We start from the raw sequence: 12,660 nt of genomic DNA, 5'->3' as shown, positions 1-12,660 counted from the left end.
GGTTCATACAAAGGCAAAACAAGCGTGTTGCCCCCTTGTGGTTCGCACACTTGAGAGTTTATTTTTGGATTCCATTCCGCCAGACAGACAAACAGGCGCTAAAAGCCCACTCAGTGTCCCAACTGCAATATCGTCTTGCTTCGTTTCGCTCTCGACTAGCGGGCGGTGTGGGGACCAACTGGCAACCTTTCAGATCTCGGAAAACGAACCAGTTCGTTTCCGCTGACCACCGGGAGACCTTCCCTAGGCACCGTGCAACCAGGAACCGACTGCACGCCTCCTTGACAGCGTCACCAGGCCCACTAAGTCCCGGACACAACACAAGACATGATTCCTGCCTGGAGACTCCGTATCTCGCAATCAGGAAAATCAGTATGACAAGGAACTCGATGGCTGCGGTTGTCTTATGGAATGTCTTCCCTATCCATCCTGCCAACTACCGAACATTGACAAGGTATAGGTACCCTCAGTGCTAAATTACACACGTACCTGTTAAGATACAAAGATATATGTATGCAGAGGACAATTTCGGACGAAGAAAAGAAACTGGCCATGGGCGTTGCCTCAGCCCAGAAGAGTGGTCTCTTGTAGATGAACATGCTATTGCCGGAACTTCCGATGGCAGCGAGTTGCTTCAAGCGACCGCGCAGCCTTCAACTGACTTCAACCTTCTGCTGGAGGGCAGAAACCTGGGAGGAAGGGGGCCTGCAGCAAAACGACAGTTGAAGAGGTGGGCCCGGCAGGTAAGTAAGAGCTGCTCGGTGATGAGAGTGAGGGTAACTTTGCTTGCTAGTGCTGCATTTGGCGTAACCCTTAGTCTCCCGGACACACGCGCCTTCACGCTCCCGACAGAACCGAAAATCGCTTTGTGTCGCCCGTCTGGGAAGAGGTCCGGATTGGAGACACAGACTCTGTGTGCCCTCCATTTGCTCTTGGCGGACTCTGCGAGCGAGCAGCGAAGGGAACAGAAGCACGGCCCTACCCAGAGCTACCGCTCGTCTTCTGTCTGATGTATACGAAGACTACTGTTTTTGAAGTCCATTCAGAAACATATTCCCTTCACCAGCATCAGTCACCTTGAAACAAGTGACAGTCTACAGCTTGTGAGTTCTCTGGTAGACTCACTCCTTGAATCTGCTCTCTTTGGTCGAACAGCAAAAAGAAGGTCGGTGAGAACAGGTACATCGTCAGTAGCCTTGCCTCCGTCTGCGAATCCAAGCGTGGTCGCATGCAGTCAAGAAAGAAACCGTTTTTTTTCAGATAGATGTCAGTACACCGCAAGGTCCCCCACAACCCAGCCGCCCAGCTTTGCCAACCAGCCACGTCTTCCCACACTAGAGATACGACACACTGTTTCTACGCAGGTTCCAAAATTGCTGAGCTACCCTGCGACGAAGGGAATATGCACCTTTCTCGATGTCGGTCCACTAGACTTGCCGATCCTTAGCAATCAAGCAGAGAGCTGCTCACATGGGGCACGACTCACATTCATGATGGTACGTAAGATAAAAGAGCTAATCCTTGAACCGTACCACATCTTTACGAGTTGTCGATCACATTCTGCAGCTCGTATCTTAGCACCTGCAAGCATCGAGGTCTAAAGGAAAGAAATCTACAACGGCTGCTGCTGGTGAAATACTATGAGAGAGCCGAGATGGCTAACTGACGTTGGAGAGTGACAGTGAGGAACAGATTTCGAAGGTATCCTCACATGACTATTGATGAACTCGTCTTTAGTAATAAACATTTTCGCCCGAGGCCGAAGACGGTCAAGAAGCTCCAATTCCACTGATCCCTCCAGCAAATCTTCAATGCAAGGAAAAGCCTGGGAAACAGTCAGGTCCAGCGCTACAGCCTGAGAGAAAAACGAAAATACCAGTCTGGGGTACTCGAGGATAGAACTCCATGTATTCTAGCTCAAGCAAGTCGCTCTTCTTGCAACGCACGCGAAACAGAACAACCGTAGACTTCTTCCCAACCACGCTTTACTCCAACAAACACGCCGAGACAGTTCTGTCATCCTGTTCTCGCAGACCCGCGACGGCACCTCTGTAAAGTGGGGTGTTCTCACTCGTTTAGTGCCGCGTACGAAGAGATTTTCTTTACTGACTATGATAACCTGCGTGGCATTGCTTTCGGACAGACTAGCGACGGTTACACATTCTCTGTCATTTGCTGAGCGTCAATCTACGCGGGTATCCCCTAAGATACTAGAAAGAAACCTGTGTAACTAAATGGGATGAGGAAAGCTCTTACGGTAGAGGAAAGAGAACGGCTTCCATATATTTTCCCGGACAAAGTTGGTACATGCAAGAACCCTGCGTTCTTTAGACATGATGAGCTGGAACCCCGACATTATAGATGGCGGCTGCGAATCTATGGCTGGCGCGATTCACAGCCATCCATAATGTCAGCATCACAGGGCCGGTGGCTCGCCGGGTGCCGAACTTCCACTAGGATCAAACCATTTCCTACTGAAAGATCACTGCTCAGCCGAACGAAATACAAGACGTTCTTCGTGAGAAGGAAGACTGGATGAAGTGAAACAAGGAGGTGGGAGTGTGTGCAAGAAAAAGAAACAACACAAATGGAGAAGAAAGGAGCTACCTTCCAGAAATGGCGAAGCTCGCTGAGGCCGATACTGCCCTTTTGATCTAAATCGAGAAGGTCCCAAGAGAAGCGTAGCGCGGACCTGATACTCTGTGGAAACAAAAGGAGAGACGAGCTGCCCACTCAACTTCCATACAGTGGCTCGGTAGGAGAACGCTCGCACAGTTCTCCGGAGCAGCCGACGACAGGCAGGCAACGGACAGCCCACGTCGTGTCGTCCCGGATTCCCAACAAACAACACCTCGTCCGCAAGGGCTCGTCTTCGAAGAGAGTATCGACACAGCGAAAAAAGATCCTACGGCCTGGGAGAAGAAGAAGGTGAACAAAGCTGTATGAGCTCATGTTTGACTGAGACGCCCGCAAGCCGGGAACGTTCTGGCGTAGCCTAAGTAACGAGAGCTTTCCGGAGGAACCGCTACGGAAACAGACGCTTTACTAATATAAAGGAGACAGAAGAAGAAAAGCATTCACGCAAGGCAACCACTTACTGTGAAGCAGAGAATCGCCAACTGCTTTGACTCGTTCCCGAGTGCAACCCCTGGCAATAGCCCTCGCGTGTCCCTCACACCCCCCTCGACCACGGAAAAGCACTCTTCTCCCCCTCTTTACCCACACCCGCCGGCTTCGCGCCAAGACCACCTCCTCCCGTCTCGGGAACCGGCGCCTTCGAAGGCATCAACTCCCCGGAAGTCCCCGACTTACGAAAGGATCAAGAGGACGCATGCGAGCGGGTTCGCCTGACCAAACGTTCGAGGTGATCTCGAGGGTGAACAGAAAGTCAAACAGTTCTTCCAATTCCTGTGGAACCAACAGACAAGGAAACTCGAGTTCACCTGCCGGGGGACTCTGTAGGCAGCGTGCGGGTATACGCGCGTTCGCCGCACTGCGATTTGGTTCAAGTCTAGTGAACATGCGACAGCGATCCGGCATCCTGCACCGGACGGCTTCACCTATCTTCACGAAACGCCCGACCATTTTTTTTCTGCCAAGGAAGACCTTCTCTCCTATCCACTGTGGAGAAGTGCAAAGCTAGGGAGAAGAGAGGAGAGATACGCCGAAGACAGGAACGATATGGCGCAGCATGGATATCGGAGTGCTTACTTGTCGTCCCTCTGCTTCTGCAGTCTTATCCTCAACCTTCCCTTCTGCCTCTCCCTCCCCCTGTCCAGTCGTACATCGCGTCTGGCTCTGAGAAACTCAACACCTACAGCTATTTTCCATGTAAGATCACAACAGTCGCTTGCCTCTATGATTACAAACTCACCAGTATTGAGGAGGTATCCTGCCCGCGATTCCCACTGGTACTTTCTCCGCTTCCCAACGGCACGCTTTCTCCATCGATTTCCTCAAGCCGCACGCCCTCCCTGGCATCGCGACTTCCGTTCCGTGGAATGTGACACTCCGGCCAAAGGGGTTCTTCTTCTGTCCGTGTCCCGGCATAACCCCTACCACGGTTCGCTTCAGAGACGTTATTCCTCTTCCGGTGTCCTCTTGCCTCTTCCAGATCTGCTTTTTTGCTGTGTCGATGTGTTCGTTCTTCCCCCCCGTCTCCCTCATTTTCTTCCTGTCTTTCACCGGCCGACGACGGTTCCGTCGGTGAACCCAAAGGAACACACAGACGTCCGGCCTCTGCCTCTGCCCTACTTTCTACCCTGCTACTTGCCTTCGAGAGTATCGGACTGAGTCCTTCAGGGCAAGTGACAGCCTCTGGCTGTGGCGAAGCGGAACAATGTCCTTTCTCTGGACGCTCATCCTCTGTCAAACCAACACCCGAAAGATTAAAACAAAAACAAGGCATGTGGTGCAGCGGAGAATGGAATATTCGTGTGACTGGTGATTCTAACGCGTGATCAGAACGTTCTTTTACCAGGTAAAAGCTGCGTGTCTTCTACGCTCCGAAGCTTTGAGCGTGCATCCTCATGGTCACGGCCAGGCTGGGCACCGCAATATAAAGGACGGATCCCCTCAGGCTCCTCGGGCCCAGTTTCACAGCGAGAGGAGAAAGAAGTGAGGCGACCGTTCGCGACGACGAAGGTATCGTGAACAATCCGAGTCGCCGGCAATAGAGTAAAAAGCCTGTCGACCACGGCGGAGGTCACATGGTACGTTTGCTCGCAGATATGCGTGCGGAGTGCATCAAGGAGCCAAGTCACAACTTGCTTAGAAAGGACAAATTCGTATTCTTTCAAGAAACCTGCGACAGAGGGACAGAGCCCAGAAGTAACACTTGGAGAGAAACAGAAGACATGAAGAACGCAGAAACATCCCCGGAAAAGAAAAACAAAGAAACCAAGTTTCGGCGCGTGCAGAGAAATCAAACGAAGACGACAAGGGGGCATCAAAAAAGATACTCCCATACCGGTACGCGCTGGTCCTCACTCTTGCTTGGTGTCAGGAACGTTTTCAGCGCAGTGTGCAGTTGCTGTGCCGGTATCGTGTCATCCCCCCTTTCTTCCCCTATGACTGCTTAGACCATCATCGTCTATTCGTACAAACACACAGGCACGGTCATCGTCTTCGCGACAGCCCTCGTCCTCGCTCTTATTTTTTGGATAGCTAGGATGCCAGCTTCGAAAGGATTCAAGAAGCAGCAAACAAGAGAAGACGCGAACGTGTGCGGTCAGGCGTTGCGAAGCTAAAAATAATCAAAGGCAGGATTTCCTCATTCAGTATTCACTGAGACCGTTTGAGCCCACCGTACACGCATGTGTCTACGGGAGGTGCTGCCTGCTGTAGCGAGAAAACTGCACAACTGGGGTGGTAAGAGTATCTGACATACTCACAGGAATTTGTCAAACAGTAGAGCAAGCAAGCACAGACAGAAGTACAATACACTAGAGCCGTATTCCTGTCTCTGTATTTGTCCCTTCTAGTCACCACGAGGAATGGTTTCATGCCTTGCAACCTACTAAATATCTCAAAGCAAAACTGAGGGCGAAGCTGCTGAGGACAATCAGGGGGCGCCGCGCCCAGCTGTGGCAACACCGAGTCAAGCACACCGCAGAGGACATACAGCTCGAGGCGTTGACCAGGGCATCTCGGTATCTTTTATGACACTTGTCGCCGGGCCAGATGCACTAACGCAGTACTTCGTCTACTCAACTAAACATCCTGTTGAATGCATAGAAAACAGGCTCTAGCTGTAATTCCACGTAAAGAAGGCGCCTCTACGCTACGCCGTTACGTCGATAGAGGCTACATCCGGTAAGAGAAAAAACGGACGAAGTAATCGCCTTGTTCAGAAAGCGCAACCACATCACCAATGAAATCTCACAAGACAAGAGTACCTTGGCCTTCGCCTTCTCTGATAACTGCAGGCTGAGAAACACGACACTTCCGCTGAAAAACTTTCCTAGCTGGAATTCCTCTCCTCACTTCGCGACTCAGGGGCAGAGCTGAACTTGTACTTGCGATACGGGCGCGCGATGCGTTCCTTAGGATGGAATCGATGAAAAACTCGCTTGTTCGATAGTAACTAAATACTCTTCCTGTATTCTAAGTAAGTGTGCGCGCACGCACGGCCACAGCCTCTATATCTCCTGTACCCATTTAAGCGTATACACCACTCACTTGTATATGCTGAGTTCACATGCGCCACCACTCGATGTGCTTTGCCTCTGCCATTAGCCCTTTAGCAATGCGTCACATATGACCGTACTCACTGGTTTGTAGAGAACGTCAACGAGCTTTTGAAATTCGTCAAGATTTAACAACTGCTCCACTGAGACCCGGCCCGTGCGCTCGGAGTCGAGCATGAAGAAGAGACGCTCAGTCTGTGTGAAGAGCAGAACCCATTCATACAAGGGACGCACTCCAATATATAAAGACCTGGTGAACAGAACAGACACGAATTCGCGAGGGAATAGTGACAATGCACGTCGATGTGAAAAGGTATAGCCCGACTGCCAATCCCCTTTCGTTATTGTAGAGGCACGCGCACGAAGTCCTCGAACACACCGAACACGTACCACGTAACGAATGAAAAACGCAAGAATTCCCGGATGATTAAACGCGTCCTCCTGCTTTAGGGCAACAAGGGCGACTTGAAGAGGATCCTCGGCCCATTCTCGCAGCATGGCTCTGAAACCCTGTAGGCACTCACACATGCACGTGCTCGTTTCCTTCAACCAAAAGAAACGGAGAAACTGAGACAACCTTCTACACTGCTCGGAACGGCGTTCCCTTAGTCTGGCCGAACACGATCATCTCCCTCCGTCGTCAGAGGGACGGAATGTCGCCTTCAAAAAACCGAACATGTTACCGTGTAGGCGCCTGGCACTATACACCCCAAGAATATGTAGGCTCTGTGTACTGTGGGAGACAGCCTTACACGCTTCTCTCAGGGGTTACAACTGGATCTGATCTGGGTGACTACAGTTTAAAATAACTTTGTACGTCAGACTGAACTCAACGAGTTTCCCTCGAAAGTTCTCCAGAGGAAAACTAGGTCTCAGAAATTCGGAGAGAGACGCAGCTTTTTATCGCTCGCGGAGAAATATTTCGTTCGGCGAACACCTGGCCGACTGACTCGACACACCTCGAGACGATCCAGGTTGCACAGAGCGCACCTTCCCCAATTGTATGTATCCTGCGTACCCGCCGTGAACACAGTACCTTAACCAAGCAACTTTAAACTGAAGTTTGTCCTGCAACAATGCTTCGGTTTACCACTTTGCCTCGCATCCTGTGCCGTCAGGAACCTACTTTCTGAGAGAAGTAGTAACGTTCATGACAGAGCTCTGCGAATCTGCCGAGTTTAAGTCGAATAAATCTGTTGAAAGCTAGTCGAATAGAAAGGAAACAAAACACAAGGGCGCAAGCGTCCGCTACAGGGAAACCGAGAGGCGCGATCTGGTCTTGAAGAAAGTTGGGAAGGGGAGGAGAGGTAAAGAATGTGTTGGGCATCAGACAATTGCCTACTGCTTTCTTTTAGTTCAGGAAGGTGAACAAAAGAATGCAGGTGGCCCGCTTATTCTTAAGCTGCTCTGTGCTGCGACCTCGGTCCAAACTGTCAGAGCTGTACCTTCTTTTCAAACCCGAAAGGCTCTATCTTAGGAAACTTACTCGGTTCCTCCCCTCTGTACACAGGTTCTGCGGAGACACCCTGCCTCCGAGCTGCGCAAACAGAAACTTGTCCCCCTCTATTTCGATGTGATCCATGGAGACTTGCACAGATGGTTTTCCTGCAAGAAACCCGTGAGGCTGGACTATATCCTCCTCGAACGAATGCCGCGCCTATCGGATTTCAGTATCCTCCATATCTCGCTGCTTCAGTAGAAAGCAGAGAAAAGGAAAATAACCAAAGCGTGGCCAGCCCCAAATGTGCGACAACGTGGTTGTGGTTGTACGTGCTCTCGGACACCGGGAGTTGTCGTGTCTCTTCCGCCTGTCAGTAGGGAGTCTCACCTGCCGTCAAGCAGGCGCTAGCCACCGACTGACAGTGGACATGCCCGGAGAAGTCGCGGAGAAACTCGGCGTAAAGCGGGGCCGTGAAAAAGCACGCCATCGATGGAGGGACCTTACTCCGAAGCTGCACAAGAAACAACACAGAGTCTGCAGAAGGTGACGCTCCCAGACTGCAGACATGCTTCGTGGCGCAGCAGTTCTTTGCGTCCGTAAAGAGTGACGCTAGTGATACGATTGGAAAACGGAGAACTTAGATTCCTCGGGTATCTATAGATGGAACGGACAGGCACGGATGCAGGCGTTTGAAGGAAAGAGGGCAAGAGGCAGTTTCTCGTTTGAAGCCGAAGAGAGAAGAATCCCCGTGCTTCTCGTTTCCGGGCCAGCTTACCCGTTTGAATTTCCTATACGAAATGACGACCTTCTGAACACAACGATCCTCGGTGTTGTTCTGCCCTCCCGTTTCCTTGTCGCCAAGGCTCTCTGCTGGTCCTTGTACATCTGCTGGAAACACTTTTGTGTCGAGCATTTCCGCAGGCTGTCTACATTGCTCCTCCCTGTCACACGTTGCGATGCGGCCTAAGTCAAGTAGCTGCCGCATTTCGTTCACAGAACTTCCATCCCCATGCTCTCCTTTCGCTTTTGGATCACAGGTTGCTGCCCTGTCGTGTCTGTCGGCGCTATCTTCGCCACGAGGCAGACTATAGGGTCGCCTTGATTGCTGTCCGTGCTGTTGAGCACAAGAAGAATCCGAACTGCATGAACTCTCGCTGCCCTCCTTCAGTCCCTCTCTCCCTGCCGGGATGTCCCCTTCCAACCTCTTCTGCTGGACATACACCGCAGCACGTCCACTCCCGAATAGTTTCCGACTCATGACCAGCCAGTCTTGCCAAATTTCTGAAAAACTTTGATTGCCCTCCGAAACTGTTGTGCTACCAGCTTTCGACTCGTCCGCCACAGCGAGACCATTTCCAGGGGGGTTCGCTTCCACCAGTTCCCTCTCGCACGGACTAACGGAGGAAGGAGAAGACTCAACGGGAGAAAAAGAAGAATCATTCTTCGTACCGTCCGTTTGATTCAACAACAAGCTTATAGCTTTGGGAGCTTCTTCGCTCGGATACCCCCCGTCTCGAAAGCAGGAATCCGTCTTTTGATCTATCTCTTCTTGCATCTCTTTATTTTCGCCTCTCTGGGATCCAGGCCCGATATTAGACGGACTGTGAGCAAGATTTTTCCTGGTTACGTTGAAGCTGTGTTCTACACCTGCAACGCAATCTAAGCTTGATGCCAGGTTGCTACGAGGAATTCTACGGTGTATGTTGTCGGCGTCCTCGCAAAAAAACTCGTCCCCGATTCCCATGTCTGGATCTGACAGCTTCGCATGTCGAAATGCCGGGGCAGAACGCGCTGGAGTTTCTGTCTCGGGGACAAACGACGACGGGGCGTGGCTTGTTGTGACATGAGAAGCCGGACAGGATTCAGGTGACCCAGCGGGTCCCTCGACACCTCGTTGGTGAAGCGGCCGAGAAGCAGACGTGGGGTCAACAGAAGTTGTGGAGAGTGAAGAAGTCGACAGCGATTGGTCGCAACACACAGACAGCGGTCGCTCAGGATCTCGTGTGCAGAAGTCAAGCCCATATTGTTGGAGAGAGCTCCCTGGGATACACGTCGCCGAAATTTGGGAAAAAGAGTTGGTTTTGGAAGACAGCTTCTCTCCTCTGTTTGTCAGATTACTCCCCACACGGCTGCCCCTCACACACGGGTCATCCCGCGTAGTTTCTCCGAGGATCAGAGGGAGGTGATGTCGCTCCTGTTCGCCTCCTTCCATGACTTTGGACTTCAGTTCTTTCGACAGGTCCTCGCGCCCCAACGTCGATCGACAAGAAGGCTCTCGGGAAGCGGCATGTTTCTTGTCCATAGCTGGAGGTGAGGCCGTTGTTGACGGGAGCTGCTGAGACTCCCTGAGCACACAGGACGTACGGAGAAAGCCTGGATTCCAGGCTTCCTCCTGGTTATCTTGTGAGTTTGACGAGTCGCTCTCAGTAGACATAGACAGTCGGTCCCCTACGGCGGCGAGTGCCGCAGGCAAGGAAACATCCATCGTAGGCCTCTTCTCAGGCAGCTCAGTCTGGCTTGAGCTTTCTGGTTCGATCGCATTGCTCAAACGGCGACCACACAGCAGGCCAAGAGTTTCTTTTTTCCTGTGTCTTCTATCCGCTCTTTTCCTGCTTACGGTCCATCTCCTAGCCTAAGCTTCGGCCTCCTTAGACCCACACCGTGGGAGGAAAGCGCCCTGCTTATGAGTCGAATCAGTGGAAGGTAAATGTTTTCCTCACAAAGTTCTTCGGGGCCGAACAACACGTCGGTCTTGGGGTCAGTGGCTGCGCGCATGCCGTGCTCGTCCTTGCAGAACAACTAAAGTAAGTAGACCATACTATGGCTAGATGCAGAAAGTTTAGAACAAAGAAGAGGGCCTTTCACTGCCCCTGACAGAAGAATGGCAAAGGCTGTCCAGTGACCCGGAACCTAACGGGAGCGAGTCAGCGACGAAAAGCTAGATTGTTTCTGAGACGAGAAGGAGCAGAGGCGAAGAGTAGCACGCTCGTGGGCCATTTCCAATCAAAAAGGGGAGAGAAATCTCCTGGTCTTCGAGTATGGTCCCTGGAAAGATGGCAGTCTGTTTCGGCTAGTCCTGCGTGCCGCAAAGGATGGGAATTGTGTGTCCATCACACCAGCCGTACATGATCCAGCATCCACCGCCGTGTACGGGAAAGCAGGAAAGAGACTCATACATTCTGGAATAAGAGATAAAGAGGATACGATGGGCCAAGTACGTAAGCTCTAGATAGGGCGAAGTGCGAAAGGACCATACACCAGAGGCTCAAAAAGCACCAGCCTTGACTCGCGAAAATTGAGGCTTCTAGCAAAGCAACAGCCGACCTTGCAGTTACAACCAGAGTAAACAGGACAAAAAGGTGGTTCGGAAAGTACTCAGGAATAGGAGAACACCAATTGAGCTCGAAAGAAAACACTCCGGCGTCCGACAGAAGGCCGCAGAGTCCCGCGTGAGCTGCCCGAGAAAAAGGAGTAAGCAGCCGCAGAGAAAAGCCGCCAGTGAAGAAGTAGGAGAACCAGCCCAGAGCCAGACTCCGGGCTTGGGCGACCCCGGCAACAAGACAACCACAAGACAGCTCCACTCGCGATCACGGAGACACACGCGAGAACATTGAAAGAAACGACGCTGTCCTCTGGAGCGGCGCGTGTTTCTCACGTGATGTCAAGTCCGAGCAAATTATTTTCGAGAGTTGAAAAACCACAGGCGATGAAGCGAGTGAATCAGCACAACGCGAAGCCAGATCCATACTCGGGTTTATTCCACGGAAGAAAGGTCGTTATGAGGCGCTCCCCGGTGTCCACAGAACGAAGCCCGGGGAGCTGTTGCTGCCTTCGATAGCGTTACACTCAACAGAAAAAGAAGAAAGCCATTCAGGCGGTCAGATGAAACCAACCAAGAGTCAATAGTCTGATAGAGGACCTCATTACTGACACTCAGGCCTACCAAGTATGCAACTGCTTGATATGGAAGACGTCGCGATGTGTGCAGTTAGGAAAAAGTAAGTGATGGGGAACCAAGGCGACCATACGTGGGTCCTCTCTCCTGGACTGATATCTGAACGACATGAGAAAAGTCAGAGGTGTAACTGTCTGGCTGGTCGCAGGGAAGTCCCCACTGACCCAGCCCCTTCGTGGAGCGATACGCTCGCGGAATGGGAGGGAACAGATGGCGTTTGCGCCACGATGTCTAGAGATGTCAAACGGAAAACTAGATTGTAGACCGCGCTTTCTCAGGTTCAGGCAAGCTGAGAAAGGCTTTTTTCAGAGCGTGGAAGGGAGCTGTAGTCTTTTTCCTCCCAGACGGTATGTCATTCCGCTACCCCTCGACAACAGTACAACCCAGCCGGGGGGTCTTCCCATGGCTTTTTCCCCGCGCTCGAGCTTGGGCTTGTTCTCAGAGGGGCCGAGAAATTCACGTAGTGGGGCAAGGTCAAGCCCCAGACGCTTAAAATCCCCCACAAATCAATGACATTACAGCAAAGCGCAGATCGATCTCGAAAAGACTGGTGAACTGTCGGCAGGAGATCGGTTATTTCCCCGGATCAGTCGAGCTACGTCCGCGGTCAGACGAAAAGCAGTTGGGCAAAGCTCATTTCACGATCGGAAATCACAGTTTATACTTGTGCTCGTTACCTTAGGCGTGCACAAAAGAGTGAGGAGTCACTTATCTAGGTGGTAAGCTGAGAGGATGTGCAACTGCCGACGTGGTTGGCCTGTTTGCGGTCCAGCCCTACACTCGAAGCAGGCCAGCAAATCTCCACGTTTTTCTGGTCTGCTTTTGATCAGCAGTCTTGCACGCAGCGTCCCATTATGACAGATCGCACTGTAGTCACTCTACCACCCCGTCACACAAATAGAAAGGCAGCGATAGTTCGGGTTTTTCACGCGGAGCTGCGACTGCAGGGCGCCGGCCACAGAAAGCCACTCAACGACGGTCTTACCTCGGAGTACGAGAACGTCAGCTGTTTATCTTGGCGGACCCCATACCTCGGGGATGAGTCTGACCAGAGCAGTCATACGTCGGTCCGTTTT

The 12,660-nt window shown here is 51.8% G+C and overlaps 1 protein-coding gene across 1 annotated transcript; it reads right to left on the bottom strand.

The window, feature by feature from the left end:
* Nucleotides 1–687: 687 nt before the first annotated feature.
* Nucleotides 688–11,869, bottom strand: CSUI_001293 (uncharacterized protein). Its single transcript, XM_068061499.1, has 12 exons — nucleotides 8,405–11,869; nucleotides 8,017–8,140; nucleotides 7,315–7,391; nucleotides 6,579–6,698; nucleotides 6,273–6,383; nucleotides 4,478–4,804; nucleotides 3,875–4,365; nucleotides 3,313–3,408; nucleotides 2,608–2,700; nucleotides 1,712–1,855; nucleotides 1,126–1,206; nucleotides 688–705 (listed from the first exon to the last, which is right to left on the bottom strand). The coding sequence occupies exons 1-6, from the start codon at nucleotides 10,112–10,114 to the stop codon at nucleotides 4,796–4,798; spliced, it is 2,151 nt and encodes a 716-aa protein (XP_067926522.1). The 5' UTR covers nucleotides 10,115–11,869; the 3' UTR covers nucleotides 688–705; nucleotides 1,126–1,206; nucleotides 1,712–1,855; nucleotides 2,608–2,700; nucleotides 3,313–3,408; nucleotides 3,875–4,365; nucleotides 4,478–4,795.
* Nucleotides 11,870–12,660: the final 791 nt, after the last annotated feature.

Source organism: Cystoisospora suis, assembly GCF_002600585.1.
Source record: "Cystoisospora suis strain Wien I chromosome Unknown contig_507, whole genome shotgun sequence".
Lineage (NCBI taxonomy): Eukaryota > Apicomplexa > Conoidasida > Eucoccidiorida > Sarcocystidae > Cystoisospora > Cystoisospora suis.
This window is presented reverse-complemented; position numbering and strand designations above follow the sequence as displayed.

Excerpts from the sequence above, each read along its gene's own strand:
- CSUI_001293 (XM_068061499.1), bottom strand. The coding sequence starts at position 10,114 with ATGGATGTTTCCTTGCCTGCGGCACTCGCCGCCGTAGGGGACCGACTG. Across the intron at positions 8,141-8,404 it reads CGTATAGGAAATTCAAACGG|CTTCGGAGTAAGGTCCCTCC; the intron begins GTAAGCTGGCCC and ends TTTCTTGTGCAG. Across the intron at positions 6,384-6,578 it reads CGTTTTTCATTCGTTACGTG|ACTGAGCGTCTCTTCTTCAT; the intron begins GTACGTGTTCGG and ends CTCTTCACACAG.